The sequence below is a fragment of the Acipenser ruthenus genome, chromosome 6 (genome assembly GCF_902713425.1).
Source record: "Acipenser ruthenus chromosome 6, fAciRut3.2 maternal haplotype, whole genome shotgun sequence".
Lineage (NCBI taxonomy): Eukaryota > Metazoa > Chordata > Actinopteri > Acipenseriformes > Acipenseridae > Acipenser > Acipenser ruthenus.
The window spans coordinates 9,357,075-9,383,000 of NC_081194.1; the positions used below are offsets into that span (position 1 = coordinate 9,357,075).

The following is a 25,926-nucleotide window of genomic DNA, read 5'->3' on the forward strand; positions in this document are numbered from 1 at the left end:
AACTTTAGAAGGAAGTGAAAGGTTGTTTTGATAAACTAGGACAAATATAATACAATCTAAAATGAGTATAGGACCTTTTTGCACTGACACAGGGACAAGACGTTTTACAATTTTTGGATTTGACAAGAAAGATATATTCAAGAACGGATATTTTCAGAAAGCATTACCACCTTGGTAAGTCAGTGTGCACTTATGGCTTTTCTATTGTTTTATGAATACAGCTCAAAATAACTGATTACTGAAAACAGTGTATTTACCAATGTAAGAAAAAAGGAGAGAAGGCATCTCATAATTTATAAGTGATTATAACATTTATTTTTATGACCCATTAAGATATAAAAAGGACAGCAAACTACATCTTTCTTCCCAACATACTCTATAATGAAATATCGAAAACATTGGTTACATACTGTGGAGAATATAAATGTTTCTATATATTGTAAAATAGTCTTGTGTGTTCCTCTTGCTTTGTATCTCCTGTTAAATCTGCTGAATGGTTATATCATGGCGAAAGACAGCCACTGCGAGGGAAAACAGAAAAAAAACAACGACAAAGTGTTAGGTAGAGAAAAAAAAGAAAAAACAGCAAGATGTTAAAACATTTTCATTTAACTGACTGTTCTAAGGGATCTGAAACTTTGCATTGTGTCCCAAAAACAGGGTACCACGCCTAGTAATCTTGAGCTGTACAGGGTGGATGGTGATGAAACTGCAGGACAGCGAGCTATTACTAACATTGAATCTCAGGCACAGAGTTTAAAAGGAAAAATCTGGGTTATTTTTCAACTATTTGAAGAAAAACATTTATTATTTTGATCTTCTAGTGAACTATTGGATTTTAGATTTCTGGTTCTTCAAAAACCAATGCAAATATGTTGCCTTCTGATTTTAAATTTTAGCAAAAAACTGTTCACTTGTACAATGCAATTTTATAGGACAACAGCTGCATTGTCTGCTTTATCCAGCTGATGACAAGGACATGAAGGGAAACCGATCCAATGTAAAGGGTCTCTCACCTGGAAATAGTTGAGCTCCATGAACCCAGTGTCTGCACTGTCCACCTTTTTAAAGATTCCTAAAAAAAACCACACACATCATAAGAACCCCTTGATTTACCACACTTTCTATACACTGACCATTACCATTAAAGGTTTGCATTGCCACAAACAGATTGAATGAATGAGGTATGGTAGAATATGCATTGTAGAACTAGAAGTAACGGCATCATTTCTTTTTTCCCCCCTTCTCAATCCCTGGTTTTCTCCCCAAATTAGAATGTCCAATCATGTTCCCAACCACACCTCAGGAGAACTGTTGGTATTCTCGGACCCTGCTCATTTGGCCTTCCTAACCTGCATAAGCGCCAGTCAATGTGACACTGCCTGTGGAATCTGAGTGACGAACGGCAACTTGACACAGCTGGGATGCTCCCCTGTACTCCCTGGCTGCGTGACTCACCCTGCACACTATGCAGCCCTGCTTTTACTTGGTGAAGCACAAAGGGACCCCCAAAATAACCTAAGGATTGCTTATCTGAATCTCCACCTGGTTAAATAACTAAAAGAACCCTGGTGAAGGCTTGACTCGGTCACTTAAAAAGTTCAATGGAATCAGAATGAATCGATTTGAATTAGGTACTTACTGAACATGTTTTCAAGACGCATCAGGCAGGCAACAAAGTTATCAAAGTCGATGGTCATGTCAGTGTCAGCGTAACGGGCAACGAGAACCTGGTGAATGCTGTTGTTCAGACTGAAACCTGGCCAAAAGAACAAAGTTAGCTTCACTGCTGTCATAAACCACACACTCAACTCAGCGATTACCATTTAAACAAGTGACTTACACATAATCAGAATTATTAAACAAATACTCAAGATTGTTTACTGTATTTTTGAATGGCGCTAACACAACCTAATACATTACTCAAATTGCTCTGCTGTTAACTTGCTAAGCACACTGATACAGTTAAAAAAAAAAAAAATTGAATACAATAGCAAAACCGGGATGATTTAACAATTTTTCTGGTTTCTGACCGGGACAATACCTGCTGCTTTCAGTGCTATTCGCATTTCAGGCGTGCTCATGGTGCCGGACTGGTCTAGATCGTTGTCCTTGTATATTTTCTAGAAATAAAACCAATTAAACTGTGAGATGAATTATCACATTAATATGGATTAGTTGATGGTATTCTTACACTTGAGGTTTAGACTGAAAAGAAAAACACTGTAATGCTCGGAAAACACAGTCTTATTAAACACACAAATATAATCTCTATTTATTTTATTCAAACACTAAATACGGTAGAGGAAACCTCCCAAAAAACAAATCTGAACTGGCTGCTGATACCTGTGTGAAAAAAAAAAAAAAAGTTCTTACCAGATATTTCTGAACCTTTTTCCATAGAGTTGCAAATTCCGCCATTCCAAGTTTACCATTTCCACTGTCCTGTAGTTGTGTTAAGGGCAACATGCTCAACATACTGTTTACGGTTTGTTCATAACAGCAGCAGCAAGTACTACTGTACTGAAATGTATATAAATACACCTTTATGGGATGTCTGTCATGAGACCGATGACTCATGCGTAACCATATAGTCTGGGATACTGCAGTAAGCATAGGGCAGTGTAAACAAACAAATAACACAATTAAAAATGTTCTTAAAATAAATAGAGGATACGTCCATGAGGTTGACCATGATTCTGCAAGTTTCCAGACTGAAGCCATCTGTTTTAATGTCGGAGCCTGAAAAATAAAATAAATAACAAAATAAAAAGGTGTGGTTTAACCCTTGACTGACTAGCTTTGATGTCTTTACTCCATGACCCAGCATGCAGTTTTGCTCTTTCATTCCTGTCGCCACAACGCTTTTGATAGAGCAAACACACTTGAAAAGGACACAGACACACAGTGGCTTTCAGGAATGAGGAAACCAAAGACCACAAACCATCTAGTGTGATTATAACATAGAAAAAAGGCTGTTTATACAAAGAAAAATGTAAAAATACTTAACATGTCTTCGATGAGTCTGTATTCAGACTTTAATATTGTGCCTTTTGTGGAACGACAAAATGTAAAAAAATAATTATAATAAGTAAATAAAATAACAAAATAATAAACTGACTTACGTTTTGACACCACGTTATTTAAAATAGTTTTCAGTTCTGAGGCAGAAATCTCATTGTCCTGTAAACAAAAAAATACAACAAGTTATCAGGGGCTGTAAGGACAAGTTCATAACTAACTCAATGCAAATACGCTACTTTAAAAAAGTGTTCTATGTAGACCGCAGTTGAAAAAATAGTTTTGTGTAACTAGCTTCCAGCACGTACTTCTAATTAATTATCACAATAATAATAATAATAATAATAATAATAATAATAATAATAATAATAATAGGTTACACTCACCTGCCCTGCAAGTCTGACAAACAAGTTCTTGAAATTTGTTTCTATTTGGTCCTCAGAAACCAAACCCTGGTTTAAAAAAAATAGTAAAAAAAAACCCACGTTTTTTAAAACAACAACAACAATATATTAGTACTTTAGTAATTTAATATGTTGATCTATAACACAATAACAGCACTGCTGCAGGGGGGGGGGGGGGGCGGGGGGGGGGGGAAGCAAACTGATTTCAGCTCATTTTATATTTTGTAATATAAGTACATCGATTAAGTAAAACTGTTTACATGTTGTGTGCTGTCTATAGGGAGCAGTAGCCAGTGCAGATGCTGATTAGGAGGCTGTGTGGTCCAGTGGTTAAAGACAAGGGCTTGTAACCAGGAGGTCCCCGGTTCAAATCCCACCTCAACCATTGACTCATTGTGTGACCCTGAGCAAGTCACTTAATCTCCTTGTGCTCCATCTTTCGGGTGAGATGTAATTGTAAGTGACTCTGCAGCTGATGCATAGTTCACACACCCTAGTCTCTGTAAGTCGCCTTGGATAAAGGCGTCTGCTAAATAAACAAATAATAATAATAATAATAATAATAATCTCTCCTGGAGCAGCCCAGAGCACACCTTCATTACGGTACAAGCTTGAGGTCAAAACAAGCTTATTTTACTATACCTGCATGCATGCAGACGACTGTAAAACAATAAACTTACAACAGAGAATAGAGAAAAAAGAAAAACACAAGTGGGAACAAACCAAACATACCTCATCAAGGACAGCATCAACGGGATCATCACACACCCTGCAAGCAACAAAAAAGGGATTACAATTCTGATTTAAAAGTAAGACGCGAGAACCAAATGGAATAACGTAGAGTAAGAAAAAAATAAAATAAAAAACATGCATACTGCATCTCAGCTAAAATCAAGTTCATAATACTGGTCCTCTATAGTGTGGAACGGGTTAATGAGCTATACACGGGGACAACTGTATCTCTTCAGTGATTTGAAAATAAACATACTAAAGGATGACAGATGAGTTTTGACAAGACGTCCCCACTGACATTAAATCTGATTTAAAATCAGATATAAACACGGATACCATGCCTTGCAGCAGCACATTCTATTGTTCTGGAATTTCCCAGGTTACAGGACTCAGGTTCTATCGAACTGTGCCAGCGCTACGTTTCCCAGGACCGTGGTACTCACTGCGTCTCGGCCTGTTTCTCTGAGAAGACACGCAGGCAGAAGTCCCCGTTTTTGTGCGGCTCGAAGGTGGAGGGGACCACGAGGTACTCCCCGGGCGGCAGCTTGAAGCGGCTGCACACCTCCCGCAGGTTGATGAAGGTCTCGGACTTGGCAGTCTGGGCGTGAGTCAGGAAGAAGTTCTTATCCAAGTGAACATCCCTTTGACCGTGGAACTGTCGGGACAAAAAACAAAAAACTAAAAGTTTCATTGTGATCTGAGAAAATACCAATGTGCCTGGTGTATGAAACAGAATACCATGTATACTTTATTTAATACATGTTGCACATGCAGAAAGCAGAAATGCATAGCACACACTTATGTGAAAATGGTCTGCCTCTAAAAATGACTGAATAAATTCACAGCAAACTGAATCCCTAAATTACATTCTGTAACATGTGATAGCTACATCTCCCTGTGACAAGTCACTTTAGGATACAATGGGGAAGATAGAAGATTTTAGACTTTAAAAGTGGCCAGAGGCCGAGTCATACAGACACTGCCTCTGCTCTTTTTCATCATGGGGATACCCTGTTGCTCCAATCAGAGTGAGAAGAACTCCCTCCCAGCCAGTGTGCATACCTGCTGTGGAATCTAGAACAGAAAGACAAAGGAAATGACTTGTCAGAACTTGTCAAAAGTATTGCAATGCAATATATTTTTGCGAGTAATCCCTTGTTAATTTGAGCATTATTCTATAGAAATCTTCACACTAACTTTGAATTATTTTTTATGAGACACCATCTAGGATTCAGACAAGACAGCTAGATTTTTTTTAGTTTTACGATGAGGTTGCTAACATCTTACTTTTTAATTGATCTGCTTTATCTAAGCCCTTTCCAGACATGCAACCTGCTTTAGATGCAACCCCCAGAGTTCACAGTAACTGTACCTCATAGCTGCAACCCCCCCCCAGAGTTCACAGTAACTGTACCTCATAGCTGCAACCCCCCCCAGAGTTCACAGTAACTGTACCTCATAGCTGCAACCCCCCCCAGAGTTCACAGTAACTGTACCTCATAGCTGCAACCCCCCCCAGAGTTCACAGTAACTGTACCTCATAGCTGCAACCCCCCCCAGAGTTCACAGTAACTGTACCTCATAGCTGCAACCCCCCCCCAGAGTTCACAGTAACTGTACCTCATAGCTGCAACCCCCCCCAGAGTTCACAGTAACTGTACCTCATAGCTGCAACCCCCCCCAGAGTTCACAGTAACTGTACCTCATAGCTGCAACCCCCCCCAGAGTTCACAGTAACTGTACCTCATAGCTGCAACCCCCCCCAGAGTTCACAGTAACTGTACCTCATAGCTGCAACCCCCCCCAGAGTTCACAGTAACTGTACCTCATAGCTGCAACCCCCCCCAGAGTTCACAGTAACTGTACCTCATAGCTGCAACCCCCCCCCAGAGTTCACAGTAACTGTACCTCATAGCTGCAACCCCCCCCAGAGTTCACAGTAACTGTACCTCATAGCTGCAACCCCCCCCAGAGTTCACAGTAACTGTACCTCATAGCTGCAACCCCCCCCAGAGTTCACAGTAACTGTACCTCATAGCTGCAACCCCCCCCAGAGTTCACAGTAACTGTACCTCATAGCTGCAACCCCCCCCCAGAGTTCACAGTAACTGTACCTCATAGATGGCGAAGCCGATGGTGTGCATGTCCTCTCCCATCTTCCTAAACTTCCTGCGGTTCTTCTGTATCAGTCCCACCAGGAAGGTGCAGCCGTCCTCCCCATCATCGGGGTCATCGTCCACATCCTCCAGCTTGAGCACAAACTGGGGGTTCGTCCAGAAGGTATCTGATGATTCAATAGGGGTGCGACTATATAATAATGTCACAATATGATATTTTTCACGATATGCAGGTCGCAATATGATATGTATCACGATACATGTGCTGGCTACTTGTATGATACATAATAAGAACATTTGCTCCTTTAATGAGGGCACGTATTCCTACAAACTATAAAAAACACTTCTACCTACTCAAGAACCATTTGGTGAGCTACAATGAGCTCTGTTGTGCTTTTGTTCTTGTATTACAAAACAAACGATACAGACCTTTATTACGATACATAATCTGATGTAAATAAAGGTAGCACAATTCATCGATACACAATGTATCTTTACACCCTATTCCTTAAGTGCCTAATATGAGCTTCATATAAGACCCTCATCTGGCAGAGAGCAAAGAAACATTATCGTGTGAATTTCAAAGATCTGAACATACCCTTATATATTTTAAACCTCATCTAGACCTCTAGCTTCTTTTTGTGGCTAATAAGAGGATCAATAAATCCAGTCCCAACTGGTTTAGATTATTGAGAGGGTACTGTGTTTTGACTTTAAAATAATTTAAAAACACTGCTCCTAAATTACTTAAAACATTTTAAATGATGCATGTGCTACTGCTTTAATATAGCGTCTTAACTTAATGACAAAGGGAAGTGAAAATGTTGACAGGAGGAAAGACATTGTGTGTGAGATAGGAGGTTCAGCAGGATATTTTTTTTCAATTAACAGGTGAAATGTGGCTGGTGGTCTCAACCTAGCCCTAGCCGACATTATTGTAATCCACATCACAAAATAATCTGCAGAATCTGGAACAATTGTCAGTCCCTCCTTGAGTTGAGAGAGACCCAGGATTGGATGACAGGGATGTTCAGGGCAGGAATGAGCTGTGACAGGAAGCTCTCATGGTGCCTGTCATGATCTGTTGCAGCACATACAAGCCAAGTCTGGGAAAGCTTCTCAGATTGAGGTATGTAGTTCCCTTTGGGGAGGGCTGGTGCATTGGTTTTAAGATGCAATGATAAATCCTCACGCCGACATATGTTTCTTGCAGAACAAATTGTTTGAGGGGTAAAGTATTTTTTAACAAGAATGTACTGCATGTGCCAACAGAGAATATGCATAGATAAAGAGGTAAATATAATACCGACAGTTCAAACCTATACATGCTGAATTTACAACCAGTCAGGTATTATAAATTTAACAACTAACTGCTGTGCATAATCAGAAAAGTTGTGTAGCATTAAATGTGGCACAAATCAAGTGTTGATGGCTCAGTTGTCCGACAATAAGAAATCGATGCTGAAGGGACCTTATTATATGGAAGTGTTCTGTCAGGATTCCTGCATTGCAAAGCAAATTTAACCAGAGAAAGGATGCTTCCAAGTAGTACAAAATAAAAACAGCAATCAATCCTTTGTCGGCTACCTGGACAGATACGGATTTGCAAACCCATGCAAGCTTCCCTCGTGCTGAATGCTTGATGAAATGTAATGCACAATATACATCAGAGGTTACTTTGGTGTCATAGCTAACGACAGCATCCATGTCTGTTCTACATGCAGCTCACAGCTTCTGTGTTCACAGGAAATGTGTTCACAGGAACATAAAATAGACAACGAGAAAAAATCATGTCAGCGGTGTTGCTAGGGTGACAGTTCCTGTTTCCTGCCATGACTAATGAACCCCACCTCTATGACTCACTGTTTTCTTGTCAACACACAGAAAGTCTTCATAGTAAACTGCTGCCTTGGTCAGAATGGGTTTTTATGCTCTCTGGGGTTCTTACAAGGGTTGTTCCTGCAGCCCCCGGCTGTGGAGCCGGTTCTCCAGGTTCCATGGTAGTTGCACACGCTCCAGTTCTTGTAGTCGTTGCTGGTCAGGGTATCAGGTGTCAGGTTGCAGATCTCCAGCCGGGAATAATGCCTCATGAAGTCTGAAAACGACATCCTGGCAAAGACCAGAAACAAAGAAAAGGCCTTTTTCAGTAAGAGCTTTTACATACATACATACATACATACATACATACATACATACATACATACATACATACATACATGTAGTTTAGATAGGCAATTTAGGTAGTTCCAAACTTGACAGTTGAGCTAGTATATAATAATATTTTTTCTATCATGTGAAACAGAAAGTTGCAATGTACATACCGTACTACTTTACTTTTAAAGACGGTTTGTGATACGTAGTATACATGCATAGTGTTTAGTTAGAGAGACCCTGTATTTGTCACCTCCCCCTGCCTACCCCAATGAAAAAGACCCCAGTTTCAAAGTGTGGCTCACCAAAACTCTCCGTCCTCGGCTTTAACGTTGGACCGCTGAGAAGCTTCCACATTGTTCCACTCAGGGGAGCTGTGAGGGTGAAACACCAGAGAAAAGGTTTGGGATGAACACCCAGAAAGAAACCTCCAACACAAGTGGAACCCTGGTGATGCATTTACAAACACACCGTTCAGCTATTAGCATGCATTTTACATACATTTAAAGTTTAAAAGGAGCAATAACTAACCCTTTTAATTAGTCCCTTATTGTTGTTTCGCTGTAGATGGTTTTGCTTTTCAAACGAGGACCAGGGGTCACAAATGGAGATTAGATTACATTCAGAACAGAAAATAGGAGGCACTTTTTTACACAGAGAATTGTGAGGGTCTGGAACCAGCTCCCCAGTATGTTGTTGAAGCCGACACCCTGGGATCCTTCAAGAAGCTGCTTGATGAGATTCTGGGATCAATAAGCTACTAACAACCAAACAAGCAAGATGGGCTAAATGGCCTCCTCTCGTTTGTAAACATAATGTTCTTATATGGTTTTCACTTTGACTTGTTTATCCAGCCACAGCACCATCATTTGATCATGAAGACTTGTTTGTTGTCCAAGTGAATGAAGCTCACCGGCAGGGTTAGTCCTCACACTACATATATTGCTGGTGGTGCATCGTCTTTTGAAGTCCTGTTAGCTTTTATAGTTTGTTTTCTCTTCTGCAATGTTTACGTTGTGACATTTTCTCTGAAACTCATTCAAATTGTTCCCACAGTCCATAACCTACTTGTCACTCCATGCACCGGTCCACTCCACCTGACCCCATGGATTCCTGACTCGGATGAGCTGTTCTGCACGACCTCGATAATTCACCTAAAAAACACCGACAGGCTCTGCTTATCATCACTGCGCATAACACCAAAACAGAAAACATGAACTTACTGTGAATTCAAAAATAATAAAAAAAAACCTTAATAAAACTATTTATCTTCGCACAGCCCAGAACACAGAGATTCGCAACATAACTTCAAAGAAGACCACAAAATGAAAATGAAGACTTAGTGCAGTGTTAACAACCTGACAACTTTTTACACTTGTCTGTTTCAAAGTTATTTTAAAAAAAAAAAGCTCTGATTTTAAAAAAAACCCCCAAAAAAACAAATAAACAAACAAAAAAAGAAGTGCTCTGGCTTTTCTGTTCCGTACCACATCATGGATTGTTATTGCTGTGTTTGAGAATGTGGGCAATAATCCTTACACTATCAGTGCACTAGAGCGGCCATTTTGAAAAGAGCTTTGAAACAGATTTTAAAACTTATTATCATTATTATTATTATTATTATTATTATTTATTTCTTAGCAGACGCCCTTATCCAGGGCGACTTACAATCGTAAGCAAATACATTTCAAGTGTTACAATACAAGTAATACAATAAGAGCAAGAAATACAATAAGAGCAAGAAATACAATAACTTTTGTTCAAGCAAAGTACTTATAAATATAAAAGGTTGTAAGGATGTTAACAATAAAAAGAAAAATGATAGGTACTGAGGGAGGATGTGGGCAGGGCAGAGGCCCACTAAGCAATGTGTGAATGCAATTATTTAATTGGTGTGGGGATTGTGCAAGTGTTGAATGGTGAGATTATTTTAGTGGAATGTGGCCAGGTGGTAATGGAATAATGGCTTGTCAATTACCCCAGGTCACACCCTATTTTTTACAGGGTATGACCAGGGGCAATTGACACGCCATCATTCAATTACCACCGTGCCACATTCATAAGAACATAAGAAAGTTTACAAACGAGAGGAGGCCATTTGGCCCATCTTGCCCATTCCACACACACAATTCTCACACCAATGAAACTATTACATTCACCTGTGGCTGTGCATAAGCAGCCACAAAACACACATTCTTAGCGTGCAGGGCCCCTGCCTGCCCACAGCCTCCCCCTACTCTGCCACAGTATGTTATTTAAACAGCTGTAGCAACACCTGCAGGGTTCTCCCCAGGAATTCTGAACAGCGGCAGAACATTATAGCCAGGAGGACTTTTAACAAAAAAATAAACTTGCCTTACCTTAAATATATAATTTGAATAATGTGTTGTCTTTCGTTGACTTATCTGGTTGCTCTTTTTTCTACATTTTTTATTTCTGGTTTTTATCAGCGCAGCTGATATCCCATCACGCCTTTCTTCTTAAACCCCCAATATCTCTCACAAGCAACTGGGTACACGTGTTTTTTTTTTCTTTTTTTTGGTGCATATGTATAGCTATTATGTACTATAAGTCACCTTACAGTACAATAACAAATGGACTGAATGATAATACCCGAAATAACTTTTAATAAAGTAGTCAACGCAAATATAGTATTAGGTGGTGGATTGCGCCGATCGCCGGCTTATTTTGAAAACCCTGCATTCATTGTCACTATTTTTGCTTTGAAAATAATTTTTTTAGCAGTCATTTTAACGTTTTAGCCTCTCGAAGTGCTTAACACACAAAACCCGTCCCTTCAACTCTGCGATTGGTTAAATGTTGTGTCAAGACGTAACACAGCTGTCATGTTGTTCTAAGATTGTTTTTTTCACCCAGCAACGCGCAAGTGGTCTAGCTAGAAGCGCAGTCAATCCTTATTGTTAAAGGCACAGTAGCATCTGCAAGACGGGCGGATCAGGTTTTTTCAGCCGGCGGCTGCAAAAACCTGATCCGCCACTTGGAAAAGACCCGGGGAGAACCCTGACCTGGGTATGTGCAACGCTGTATTTTTCAGAACCTCGCTACTTACTCTTTAACACTAGAACCGCCGGGTTTATGCTACTACCTAGAACCGCCAGCAGTAGTTATTTTGACGGGTACATTTTAAACAGCTTCGATATGAAAATGAAACACAAACTATCAGATACAACTCAAAAGTTTTATTTATGAACATCATATCTAATATTTGCATAGCAGAAGCATCGTATTTAAATGAAAAAATAAAAAAATAAACATAAAAGACTTTGTTTTCGAAATTAGTGCATGATGTAAAAAAATGAAAAACTATAATAAAATAAACATTTCAAAAGAAGATATTGTGTAAACTGCTATATGTACATACAAAATTGTGAAAACAAAAATAACGTAAATGGCTTTTTTTTTCACAGTAGCCTACTGCACAGCACGACTTCAAAAAATGAAAAACTATAATAAAATAAACATTTCAAAAGAAAATAGTGTAACCAGCTGTAAACTGGTTATATGTAGGCCTACATACACAACTGTAAAATCAAAATAATTATTATTTATAAAAAAAAATAACTCAATTCCCATTGTGTAACAGGAATGCGCATTCAGGGAGACATACTTCAAAGTAGCCCCCATAGTCACACAATCCACACAGATGTAACACTTATCAACTTGTGTGCATTCACCACATACTGCTCTTTCACACTGGGCACAGATATCAGAGGTTTTATTTTTACTGCATTTAGTTACCTGGCATTGTTTTTTGTTGCGTGTGTCACTTGATGCGCACTGTATCCAGGTTGAACTGCACTTCCCTGCCGCTTTGCAGTTTTCTGATCGAAATGTTTCTGCCAAAGCTCCGTGGCTAGCATCATAAGAGATCTCTCCTACTGATATTTTCCCCGGTGCATTCATTGTACAAAACTAAGGAATTGATGGCTGCCATGTCCAGTACATTGTAAAATACAGCAACTGGACACCGGTGATTGCTTTCACGGAGTACTAAGTTTTGCACAGATGGTGGAAACGCTCTTCTTTGTTTACTGTTGCAATCAGGCTGTTGTTTTTTTCTTCAACTGTTTTGCTAATTACAGTGAAATAATATATATATATATATATATATATATATATATATATATATATATATATATATATATTGGTAACATTCATCTCTTTCCTAAGCACGGTTACATCAGCCTAACACATTGCCACCCAGTCTCTGACCAGCGGGGCGAGTTTCATCTTTGCACAGGTAGGGGCAGGGTCCACTGCCAGCCAAAACTTCATCCCAGATTTGACAGGTTTGTTTGTCCAGCGACACCATGCTTTTGTCGGAAACAGCTGCTTGTCCATGCAATGTTTTATGTTTAGCTTGAAACAGCCAATGCTGTTTTCAATGAAGTCGTTCCAAATTTCTGATGCCAAGGCAAATAAATCTGTTGCTGCTCTCAAATCAAAACACAAAAATATCAAAATTTCTCGAAAAAGTCGTGAAATAGTAATATTATCAGAATGCAGACTATATATGCTCATGTAGACAGCCAGACGGCAGTTCTCCAAGGAATCGATAGGATTACAATAGATATTTGGATAACACATATCTAGACGTCAAGAGCAATATTCAGTTCAAATACATACTGCTGTAAACTCAGCGGAGGTACAGATAAGAAACTGGCTTGTTTACATATAAAAAGTAGCGCGTTGCAGGTTATATTAATAATAAAAGCATGTATATACTTTGGGCGGTTCTAGGTAGAAGTGCTCATAACTTTTTTATTTTTGCGATTCTGACTTTCAAACGCCGTCAGTATATTTAATACATGTATTTAAGAAAAGTCAAGAACAGACAACCACCGATCTTTAACACACGCAGAGTAATTTAAATTTTAAAAGTGAAAACTGTCAAAATGACTACCGTGGCGGTTCTAGTGTTACAGGGCATATTAAAAGAGTCCCTCCAGGGATACTGTCAGATGGTAATGGAGGGTTATCTTTTTGTTTGTTTTACAATTCTAGAACACTACCCTTATAAAAGTTTACCATAGGAAAAGCACAGCAAAGTGTAAAAAAGCATAGTGAAAGAATGGGAAAGAAATAGGTAAGCATGGTAAAGAATAGCGAGCTATGGTAAAACATATTAATAAACATGGCAAACCAGGGTAAACTATGGAAAATGCATAGTACAGCCATGGGAAAAGCATGGTAACTGCAAAAATATAGTGGTAAACTGTTGTAAGGGTAGTGTAAAACAGCAGTGGAATGTGAAATACAAAGTAAAACATTGCAATGAGACGAAGCACTTGGCTCACTACTTACCACTTCAGCACCTGTGAGTGAGTATGCGTGTCCCTTCACCAGCTTCTGGGAAGTGACCGCCTCACTGTCTGATGCACTGGTGATCTATATTAATAAAGCCACAGTTAGTTATCAAGAATTATTTGGAAGTAGCAGTAAAGTATGTATCACTGTATCACCTTGTACACCTTCAACTCAGAAATCTGTAGCACTTGAAATTCCCAGCTCCCAGAAGATATTAAAAAATGTAAAAATGTCTTAACGTTAGGATCTTCACGAAAGTTAATTTTGCTGCAGGAAAAAAAGTGTGCACTATAAATTACCAGGAAATTACAAATAATGTTTTCATTATTAAGGTTAACATCAAACATAAAAATTGCTCTACATTTGGTTTCTTCTTGCCTGAATTTATATTTTCCTAAAAATAAATTCTTACCCCAGTTAAAAGTTAAATGTGTGAAAGAACTGCAGAATAATTACATCAATGGAGCATCCCAGAAGAGATCCTGAATCCAGGGCCTTCTTGATGATCTGAAACAGGTTCTTCGGAGCTTTATTCAGGTCGTACATCTCTGCGATTCCACCGGTGAAATCTTCAAAGCCTTCGGTAGTGGAGCCCCCAGACAGGGCTTCGTAGCAGCCGTTCATCCTGCAAGACAAACGTTTGGATGTTGTGCTGATTCGTTTACCTGTACGGAGTTGTGTATCTTTAAAGGGTTGGTTCCTGACCAAACTGTTTCAGATCTCTTGCCACCAAACTTTAATGATGTGGGTTCTTACATTTACAAATGTGACTAAATGTAAATATGTGTTAGAGTGTGTGACAGAGACAGAATGATTCTTGGTGATAAATCTCCCTCCCGACCTGTGAGGGCATTGTAAAAAGGGAACATAGTGCCCTGAACTGGATGGCCGATAATTCAAGTCGGCCATCTAGAAAGGGGGTGGAGCTACGGTACACTAAATCATCGCTCCGGAAGGGAAACGATGTGGCAGTCACGGATTGGAGGAGCGGTTGCAATCATTAACCAAGGGGGCATGATTGATGGTATATAAGGGGACGTAGCGAGGTGATCTGTTCCTTTGTTATGGTTAACGCTGAACCGGAAGGAGAACCATATTGTATCGTGAGTGTTTTGTTTGTTTGTCGTGTCTAAAGAATATACTTGTTTGTTGTTATTAAAAGGCTAACACGATCCAGAGCTGTCGCTACAGACCAGCACAAAACCCAGACAACACAGCACTTGTGTCACGATTAAACTGTATTTGCACAACGAGCACTATAGCACTCACTGTGGACTTGTGATCGTGTTTGTGTTAACTGTGGGTGTTTAAATACTGGGACTATTATTTTGGGACCAACCCGTGGATTAAACAGAGCAATATACAACAGAGCAATATACAGACGCTGTGTATTGCCCGTTATCATTATTGTTTACTGTTTATCATCAGACTCTTGATTACAAAATAAACCATCATTTCACAAATACTTTGTTGTTTGTCCTTGTCTTGAGCACTGCATCACACCTACACCTGCGCACTGCAAACCACTTTGCCAGAGTGTGATATTAAGGAAACTGTCAGTCTCTGTAGAGTAAAGGACACTTAAATAGCAGACTCGGTCCCGCTACCTGTATTTTCTCACTTGTTTCCACTGATGCAGATCTTACCAACTCCACTAGCCAGCTTTTTTCAAAGTGAGAAGTGCTTCCCTGACTTAACATAACACAAATCACCAACAAGGCCTACTTACTTAGCGTAGGCCTTCTCCAGCAGTGCGCTCCAGAACTCCGTTTTGTCCTCTGTGTGCACAAAGACCAGTTCCCCATCCTTTGTGGGCAGCCTGTCATCAACAACAACATCAACCCACTCTCCAAACTGCCAGAACTGAAAGGAGAAATCACCAAATTAGAAACGCCATGGCCGCTTACAACACAACTTACTGCACACACATACCAGGAATAACCTACACCCACTGTGCATAATAGGGCTGCAATTCTAAGGGTTTCTGACGACATATAAATCCTGAGAGTGCTAGCACCACTTTTGGTGTATATTATTTGTTATAATACACGGTGACATAGCAGACAAAAATTGTAGAACTAGCAAGTGTTTATTTTTAACAACTGAAGAACAAATGTGAGAATAACATTGGAAAACAGTGTAACAATTTTTTTAAACAAGTATTCTATTTTATTATTAATATTCTTTTGGGCTGGGGGGGAGAGTGTGACAATTTGCTTGGCTTTTTTGGAGGATGGAGTTGGATGATTCTCAAGAGTCTCTCCTTTCTGAGGGCCACCAGTCTACACTGCCTAACATCCCACAGAGGGCATCTGACTGAACTAATTTCTTACTGTATTTGTCACTTATTGTTTTGTGCTCTTCCACACATTTCTCCCTGTCTTGTGCAACTAAAACTTGAAATCTGTAGCCCATTGTTGATTGTTTTGGTATGGACTGTTTTGTGGTAGAGTTTGTTTTTAAAAATTGAGGTTAGTATTTTTATCATCAACCTTATTACACACGGGTCTCACACCACCACCATGTAGAAGAAGACTGTAAAACACCTGATTATAGGACAATTATCGTTCACCATGTATTATATTTGTACAAAATCAAAAATGGATCAGATAATAGCCAAATGCAATAAAGCAGTTAATGTGTTTAACATGTAGTGTGTGACAGACAGACGGACAGGCAGACACGATCAGCGCATAAGGGTCCCCATTCTTTTCCATAAGGACTCTAAAATGCTTCACGGTAAATGCCTGTCAATTTGCCTAAACTACGTACAAATAACATTCCAAACCACTGCAGTGTCACTCACTGCATGTTCTCTTTTACCTGGAAGTGAAAGATTCCGACGTAGTTCTCTTTGAAGCTTTGTCCGCTGGGAACGACTCGGGCCAAAACATCCTCGTTGAGGGTCAGAGAGGCGATGGCAGCCAGGAGCCAGCAGTCCCCTGATCAAAAAAAACAAAAACGTGTTATTGAGAAAATGTTTATAGTGGATTATTATTATAACCCTCGGAACTTCGTCCTCCGATAAGAAAGCTGCCTCAGCCAGCATTACCTCACAGTAGCTGACCTACATTTTAGACAGAACAATTTCTTAGCAGTAAGTTCGAATAAGTCCTTTCAAAAACCTGATTGAAATAACCGTTCCATTCACATCCATTCCTTATTGTTTTAAGATGCTTTCATTGTTGTAACTGACACTGTTGAAAAGAAAAAAACTCTAGATCAAGCACAGGTTATATATGAAATAACCATACTACAATGTATGCATTATTATTTGTAAAACATTTGTAAAAATGCTGTTACACAATATCAAGCCCTATGACGAAATAAATGTTATTTAACCAGACTGCAACAAGTAAACGAACAGCACAGAATGTGAGGCAGGGCAGTGTTAACCCTGCATGTTTGCTAGCAGTAGTCTACTGAATCTATGGGTCTACAGTATAGGAAGAACAAGTTTAGCTGAACCAGCTATCACCCGAAGTATTGCTGCACACGGACCATTATATTAAAGTGTGACCTTTCTCGTGAGTACATTTACTGCCAGAAGGTTTGTTTTGTTTCTGTTTGTTTCAAAACACAACATTGCAGGAACTACAACTGCAACCCTTTAACCCAAGAGAAAAAAAAGGTCCCTCTTGAAACAGGTTTATTGAAAGAACAATGTGCAGACATGTGAGCATTGCACTGAGAGTGTTTAATCTGTGCTGTGGTGGCAGTGCTGAATCAGGCACACCGCCCCAAGCTCTCGGGTTGCAAGCAACGCAGAGGGTTTCCTGTTCTGTCAGGTTAGCTGTAAGTATTATTGAAGTAAAACAGCAGACGTTTCCCTTGGAAACGTGTCACTTAAAGCATAAAACAATAGTCACATGGGGAAACACACATCCTTTTATGCCAGGCTGCATCTGGAGTTTTTGTTTTTTTTAAATAAAATTTAGTAGGTCGCCAATTATTTTTTTTGTTATTTTCTGCCCAATTTAGTAGTTGTAGTGTCCAATTATTTTGTTTAGATCAGCTCACCACTACCACCACTGCGCTGACTTGGGAGGGGCGAAGACAAACACACGCTGTCCTCTGAAGCATGTGCCGTTAGCTGCCTGCTTATTTACACACTGCAGACTCACCGTGCAGCCACCCAGAGCTACAGTGTCGGAGGACAACGCAGCCCTGGTGAACTTACAAACAAGCCTGCAGGTGCCTGGCCAGACCAAAGGGGTCGCTAGTGCGCGGTGAGCCGAGGACACCCTGGCCGACCTAGCCCTCTCTCCCCAGGGCGGCGCTCAGCTAATTGTGCACCGCCCCTTGGGAGCTCCCGTCCTCAGTCGGCAAAGGAATAGCCTGGACTCGAACCGGCGACGTCCAGACTATAGGGTGCATCCTGCGCTCTACGAGAGCGCTTTTACTGGATGCGCCACTCGGGAGCCCCTTTTTCTTTTCATTTTTAAACGCAATGAAATGTTCCTGGTACAACCCATTTTGTTTAACCCCTTTATCCTGGAAGCCCACGTACGGTCCCTATTAAATTACAGACATAAACCTCATCTTTTGTTCGTCTCGTAATATTGAAACGGAAACAGAAATCACACAATCAAAAGGTAGGATCAGAACCATAAATTGTTCATTTCTATCTCAGATAAAACCAATAACTGCCGACGTGGAATTCGGGAGAAAATGTTTAATACAGGGCTGTACTTAGCTCTACTGGGGTAGCAGTTCGGTTTTTATATTGCTCCATTTATCCTGCTGCTAAACCGCCTGTATAAAACGTACTTTCCACATTTCTACAGTATTGCAGTTTCTACTCCAGTACACCGTTTACTGGTGCATAATTTAAAACACTGCAGTGTATAGCAATAGTAAATACTGAAGAATGAAATAACATTGCAGTATTTAAAGCACATAACTGTAGCAAACTGCATTTTACAGCACATAACTGTAGCAAACTGCATTTTACAGCACTTTACAACAGAATACTATAGAATACTGCAGTAAATAATAGTAACCATAACATACAGCACAGCATTGCAGTTTACTGCATTTTAAATGAATTGACTGCAGTTAGTCTTCATTGTAACCCACTGGGTTTTTAGTTTGGTTTAATTGTTATTACTCCCCCAGACATACACATTGAGCGTCACTGTTTTCATTAAAATATGTAAGACTTTCAAGGACTGGGAGTTTTGGAGAAATGCATGGCTATGAGGCAGTGAAAAGCCCACACTAAATTGGCACAGATGAGGGTGAGTCAAAATCGTCATACTGAAACGAGCTTTCCTCCCTACATCCGGTTCCTTTTGGAAAGATGTCAGATTACAGTTGAAGCGCTGGGTGAATATAGATGCAGCTATATGGTAAGGATATTCATCCCCCACTTGAATAGGAATACCAATGATTCACAGAAATATTTCCCTTGATTCATAACCGTGCGGTCTCAGTGAGTAACCCAGGAGTGTATATCTGCTTGCCTTGAAAACAAGCCCAGAATGCAGGCCCCACCTAGTTATTTTTTTAGCAGCTCATGTCTGACTCATATTCCCCTAGCAAGCATTGTGTAGAAAAAGTTATTCATCCACAGAACAACAGACTGCCTTCATACCAAATACTACCCTATTCTCAAACGCAGGCCGGGTTTGCATTATTTTAATGTCATAAAATTAAAGTTGTTTTACCGCAGGTAAAATCTCACTTAATTAGCCTAATGCTCCCCTCCCCCACCTTGATGAACCTGTCATTACTGACCTGCTCTGTTGGGAATTAAACACGTAACTAACCATGGCAACAGTCAGACACATGAAGATTTAAAAGGGTTATCACATCGCATACTGTACAGCTGCGCTCCACCTGGCATTTCTGCTTGTGCTGAAAAGCTTTTTTTAAAGCTGCTTCAGGATATAAATATAAGCTATTGTAATATGGTTATATTGCTCATTATGTAAAAATGAGGGTTTGGGTAATTTACTTAAGAAAACCTAGCAGCACACAGGATTGCCAGTAATGGCAGCTCAGATGGATCTGGAACATATATTGTACAGTCCTTATAAAATGAAGCACATTGGTACCAATATATGTTATTGGTTCATGCCATTATAATTCCTTTATAATGTGAACATTTTACCACTGCGTTACCATTTTATCAATTAGCTGCTGTACCCTCATGCTTCCATTTCCTTTTATAACTGCTTTCCACTAAAGATAATTGTTAAGGACTGCCCCTAGCATATTTAAAACAGCTGTATCATTAATGACATGAAAGCCTTTTTGTGATACAAGACAGGGCAGATTTAATACAGAATGTTTTTTTTTGAAAAATAAACACAATCATGTAACATACATGAGTATGTAACATACTCTCTTCTACTCTCTCCTCTGCTAAACACTCCCATTTTCAAACTATTATCCAATCCTCCACTAACAACCCCCGGAAACTATTCTCTACCTTCTCCTCCCTCCTCAACCCCACCCCCCCATCTCCTTTGACGACTTTGCCTCTTTCTTTCCTCTAAAATCTCTGATATCTGCAAACTCTTTAACACCTCTCCATCCCCCCATCCCCCAACACCCTCTGTCTCCCCTACTAACTCACCCTCCTTCTCTCCCCTCCCAGACTGACCTCTCCTCCCTCCTCCAGGGCCACAAACCCACCACGAGCGCCCTGGACCCCCTCCCCACTCACCTCTGTCAAGCTGCTGCTCCTGCTCTACTCCCCTTCATCTCCTCCCTTCTCAACACCTCTCTCCTCTCTGTCCTCTTTCTATCTGCCTTCAAACAAGCCTCTATAACCCCCCTCCTCAAAAAACCTACCCTCGACCCCACCTCCCTCCAGAACTATCGTCCTGTCTCCCTCTTACCCTTCCTCTCTAAAACCCTTGAGCGGGCAGTACACCGCCAGCTCTCTGCTCGACCCTCTCCAATCTGGTCTCTGCTCACTCCACTAAAACTGCTCTCCTGTCTGTCACTAACTCACTAAACACTGCCCTTGCTGCCTCTCCTCTGTCCTAATTCTCCTCGACCTCTCTGCTGCCTTTGACACTGTCGATCACTCTATTCTCCTATCCTCTCTTGCTGACCTGGGAATCTCCAGCACTGCTCTGACCTGGTTCTCCTCCTACCTCTCCGACGCACCTACCAGGTAATCTGCCATGGAGCAACCTCCACACCTCGCCCTCTCTCAACAGGAGTCCCCCAAGGATCAGTCTTGGGTCCTCTCCTGTTATCTCTCTACACCCGCTCCCTGAGCCCCCTCATCGCATCCTATGGTTTCTCATACCATTTCTATGCTGATAATGCTCAGATCATCCTCTCCTTCCCCCCACTCTGACCCCACTATCCACTCCTGTATCTCTACCTGTCTGTCTGCTATCTCCTCCTGGATGCACTCGCATCACCTCAAACTCAACCTCACTAAATCTGACCTCCTTTTCTTCCCCTCCTCATCTTCCCCCTCCTCTGATCTCTCTATCTTCATTCCTCTGGAATTTACATAGCACTATATAGCACTCTGCCTTTAATGCACTTTAACTTGCACTTATCTGCTCCCTATTTTACTGTATTTAATCCTGCACCTAATCCAATCTGTAGTATTTTGTATTTCACCTGCACTCGTATCTAACCCTGATGTAACTGTCAACACTGTTATCTGCTCCTGAACTGCCCCGCTATCAAATCATACTGTGTTTTGTATTTGCTCTTATTAGGACTGAAGTCATTGTACTTTGTATCTTGCTCTTAATTGTACTGTAATTCCTGATATGTATTTTATTTTGTATACAAATGTAAGTCTCCTTGGGTAAGAGTGTCTGATAAGAAATAAATAATAATAATAATAATAATAATAATAATAATAATAATAATAATAATAATAATAATAATAATAATAACATCTAAATCAGGAAGAGCATGTTGTCACACTGGGTTTTCTATACAATCAAACCTGCTTATGTCACATGTTAATGTCATTATATTCAAGGAGTCCTACAGTACATCAAGGTAATCACCTCACTTACCCAGGGCTCCTTGGCAGATATCAGTTCTTGTGGCACCTGCATCAATGAACTTGGGATTGGAGCACACCTCCTAATATAAGGCAAATAAACAAATAAACATTAAGTTTCAACATGTATTTGTATAGTGTAAAATATATAGTGGATCCCTGATGGATATCTCTTCACAAACATCTAGAGGTCCTTTTTCATGGTTGCTCTAATTGTGTTTTTACATAGAATTGATATGATCAACCTATTGTGCCCATGATAAGCAGATGGATCTCTTTTGTGTTTACAAGCCAGTCTCAAAGGCAGTTTTGTGTGCTGCTGGTCAGATCTGGTAGTACAGGGGTGCACAATTCCGGTCCTGGAGGGCCGGATCCCTCCTGGCTTTTGTTCCAACTGTGTTCTAAATTACTTAATTAGACCAATAATTGGTAATAATTGGTCCAATTAAGTAATTTAGGGCAAGGTTGGAACAAAAGCCAGGAGGGACACCGGCCCTCCAGGACCAGAATTGTGCACCCCTGTGGTAGTATATACAGTAGGCTAGTAACTACTGTCTAGACCAGGGCTTCTCAAACCCGGTCCTGGGGACCCCCTTTGTCTTCTGGTTTTCATTCCAACTGAGCTCTCAATCACTTAACTAAACCCTTACTTGAACTAATAATTTGCTTAATTAGACCTTTTTAATTGTTTTCAGTTCTTAAACAGTTGCAGAGTTCAAGTTACTTATAAAATATTATAAGCAAAATAAAACACATTTTGGCATGTACAATGTAAAACGGTTGATAAAAAAACAAAAGATCAGACTGATGCTGGATAAAAACTGGACAGGGGTACAGTTACAGCTATATATAAGCCAGAAAAACACCAACTAATGAATGATAATTGAAAGCTGCAGTCTCACAATCCTCCTCAATTCACTGCTGGTTATTTACAACACAGTTGTCAGACAGCCCACTGTTGATAGTCCAGTTTGTTTACAATGCTGACATCGAATTCATATTTCAATGTGGGCTTTTAGTGCAACAACATTGTGACTTTTAAAATGTTGGGACACAACACTTTCAAGGAGTCCTGGAAAACATGCAGCATTCAAAATGTGCAACATAACAGAGAAGAAATCTTCAAAAAGGTCACATGCATCGACTCATGCATTAGTAAGCATCACCGCTGCTCAATTATGATTGTAGTACCCTATTTTAACTGAAATGCACATGACTGCTTAGTGACCAACCATGTTGAATTTGCAAGATAAAAGTGTACAGGCATTGAAAAGTAAGTTTGTAGTGATGCCTCATTTTGAGTATGCACTATTCCCTATATAGTGTAGCCAGGAGTTGGATCAGATAGTCAAATTCGGGAGCAGTCAATTAAAAATAAAGTAATTTGTTTGTTGTCTAAAAGGTAAAATCTATTTGACTTAAACCTTGTCTGGGATTTTATCTACCTGCTGTTCCAATTAAGATTCAGCAGGTTTGGGAAAGGAAGTACTTACTGGTGCCCCCTTGGATAACCAGCAGGTTAAAGGTGCGCCTGCTTACAGAACTGTGATTAGTACACAGCAATACATTTATACTGTATTAGGATTTGAATGGACTGATTTTTTTTTTTTCTTGAAACATCTTCAACCTCTCCCACATGGAGAAAGTCTCTTGAACCAGAACGACCAGCTGGAAATTAGCGCAATGGACCGGGTTTTGGGAATAATTAGGTGTTAAATTCTGCAACACTGCTGATAATTATTTGATATTTTAACCACAAAACATTATAACGCTGATATATTTATTTGCTTTTTATAAAATAAAAAAATAACCTATACAGTACTTGCTTCTTGGGTGCGCAGCAATCGCGTATTTGGCAAATATATAATTACCAAGTATGGAATGTTATATAGCTTCAATTCCATAAAGTAAACATCAACAGCGGACGGTAATTAGTGTATGTATCCACCAGCCCCACCTTATCCTACGTGTAGTTATCCGGTCACCGGGGCGTATATTGTATGTCAAAAAAGCAGCTGTAAAGTTTGTTATAATTTAAGTACATACAAAAGCATAAACTACTTAACACAACCGTTGAATGCCAGGATTTTAACTTCGCAGATCAGAATTCAATAATAGGCTGATCCAATTTAGGAACTTCTGGTTTCAATTAAATTCTAGCTGACTAGCAGCAACAGCGCCAGAAAATCCCCCATTGCTGCGCACTAAACTTGACAGGGCGTCGTCAATTTATAACAAACTGAAGACTCTTGAACAACGTATACAAGATCATTGACATGTCTTTAGGCAATTTATATGCATGTTTTAAACATTACTGTAAACCGCATCTCCCCAACACCCACCATGTAAAAAATCAAAAATCCATATGTTGCTGCCCAGTTTATTGTCCGGCAACATTTATTTCGGGTAAGCGATTCTATTTCGTATGCACACATAACAGTAAAGAGATTCCAGATCGTTAAATTAACCCACAATCCGCTTACTACGACTACTAGCAAAAAGTGTCAGAAAAGTACATTTAAAAAAAAAAAAAAACTTACTCCAGGTCTTTTCCATTGGATTCCCCGGGTTTTGGAGGAATTCGGTCCAAGTTCTTTGAATCCCAAGGACTCGGGTACTGCAGGAAAAGTGTTGTCTACAAACAGTTTTCCAGCTTGGAGGCACTGGTTTCGGAGCGCTTCAAAGTCTTGGTTCAGGTATTTCACTGCGTTTGAATTGCTTCCAAAGCCAGCAGCCGCTGCTCGCTCTTTGGCTAATTTCGATGCCATCCCCGTCATGCTGTTTGTAGGTAAGTGTGCTGTTCACTTACGGTCGAGACGCGTACCTAAAGTAAACTTCAGTCTAACCCTGTTTGAACACTTCTGCAAAAAAACAACCAACAACTTGTAAATGAGCCAAAAGTTACATTCTTCACCGCCTCACATAAATGCAAGTATAGGCGTGGTTTAAACAAGCTTGGACCAGCCTTCTACGCAAATACCATAGCGCACTCGTTTTGCTGTCAAATGTGTGGGGGTTAACAAAGGAAATCAGAACAGCTCATTTGCTTTGCCACACTGCACTACTGTCTTCAAAACAATACAGCCAGATTTGACTTGTATGTTTGTACTGAAAGTGAATCAAATACTCCGCTGCTGTGAACTGTAATAGCTGGATACTCACTACACTTTGACCTGACAAGAATGACCAGCCAACGGGTACAGTATATAAAACCCAGGCAAGATTTAGATGATTTCAGAGGGGTGTAGATAACAGACAGGTGACTTTCATACTTGACAGTATTTTGTAAAGGTCCAATCACCAATCCTCCTAAAACAGCACAACTATTCCAGCCATCATTGTATATCAGAAAGCAAAGTCACAGTGAGAGCATTTACACAAAAGTATCAGACTTTGGAGGTGGCTCCAATATTGCATAGTCCTGATAAGTTAGCACACTTTTATTGATTTGGTACCACGGTGCTAGAATATGTTACCAGTGTGTTTTGATTCATATATCATTATTATTTGTATACTCTTGTACTGCCATTCCCTCTTAGCAGAACCACTGCATTGCCATTGTTTTGGGAAACATACTGTACTTTAAATATTATTCAAAAGTGGCTACATACTGTAATTCAGCTATAGTCAAAAAATGTTTAATCTTATCCTGTCAAGTGGTTCTGAAGATATTTGGATCTGTTTATCTTGGGACTGATTTCTTGAAAATAACTTGTTTCCATGGTAACAGAACTACTCCCTCAATCCCTAGGACAGGCTTGAGGCCAAGGTGGGGAGGCTCTGTGGATATATAGATAACATCTATAATTTTAGTGCCCAGGGCTGCCAATCCCATACTATTTTTACTGACATAAAAAAAAAATCAACGAAACAAATAATAATAGAGTTGCCAGCAACTTTACAGCTTCCAGGACCAGTACCAGTAACAGTACCAGTACCAAACACTTCAGCAAATAATGCAGAATGCCAGTAACAGTACCAGCAACATATATTTCTTTAAAGCTTAAATCCTAAGAAGATACTATCCATGTTTGTTCCTCCAAACACTTTGGGTCCAAACCAGTCAAAGCTCATTATTGCAGAACAGGAAGTGAATAATGCCAGGCCTCTTTTTGGATCTAGTTAAAAAACAAAAAAAAGAGCACTCCTTATTATTCATTTCTTAAAGCTGTATCTACAGTAT

General features: G+C 39.9%; 1 protein-coding gene across 1 annotated transcript; it reads right to left on the reverse strand.

The window, feature by feature from the left end:
• Positions 1-289: 289 nt before the first annotated feature.
• Positions 290-24,713, reverse strand: LOC117411201 (calpain-2 catalytic subunit-like). The gene is made up of 21 exons (XM_034921682.2): positions 24,284-24,713; positions 21,757-21,826; positions 16,577-16,695; positions 15,483-15,616; positions 14,210-14,378; positions 13,751-13,834; positions 9,494-9,579; positions 8,731-8,799; positions 8,223-8,383; positions 6,272-6,441; positions 5,220-5,231; positions 4,601-4,812; positions 4,158-4,194; positions 3,408-3,473; positions 3,126-3,183; positions 2,678-2,742; positions 2,377-2,445; positions 2,045-2,123; positions 1,643-1,759; positions 1,017-1,075; positions 290-521 (listed from the first exon to the last, which is right to left on the reverse strand). The coding sequence occupies exons 1-21, from the start codon at positions 24,518-24,520 to the stop codon at positions 498-500; spliced, it is 2,097 nt and encodes a 698-aa protein (XP_034777573.2). The 5' UTR covers positions 24,521-24,713; the 3' UTR covers positions 290-497.
• Between the last annotated feature and the right edge of the window lie 1,213 nt (positions 24,714-25,926).

Coding starts and splice junctions, on each gene's coding strand:
- LOC117411201 (XM_034921682.2), bottom strand. CDS start 24,520: ATGACGGGGATGGCATCGAAATTAGCCAAAGAGCGAGCAGCGGCTGCT. Junction 21,827..24,283: donor TCCAATGGAAAAGACCTGGA/GTAAGTTTTTTT, acceptor GCCTTATATTAG/GAGGTGTGCTCCAATCCCAA. Junction 4,195..4,600: donor GAGAAACAGGCCGAGACGCA/GTGAGTACCACG, acceptor TGTTGCTTGCAG/GGTGTGTGATGATCCCGTTG.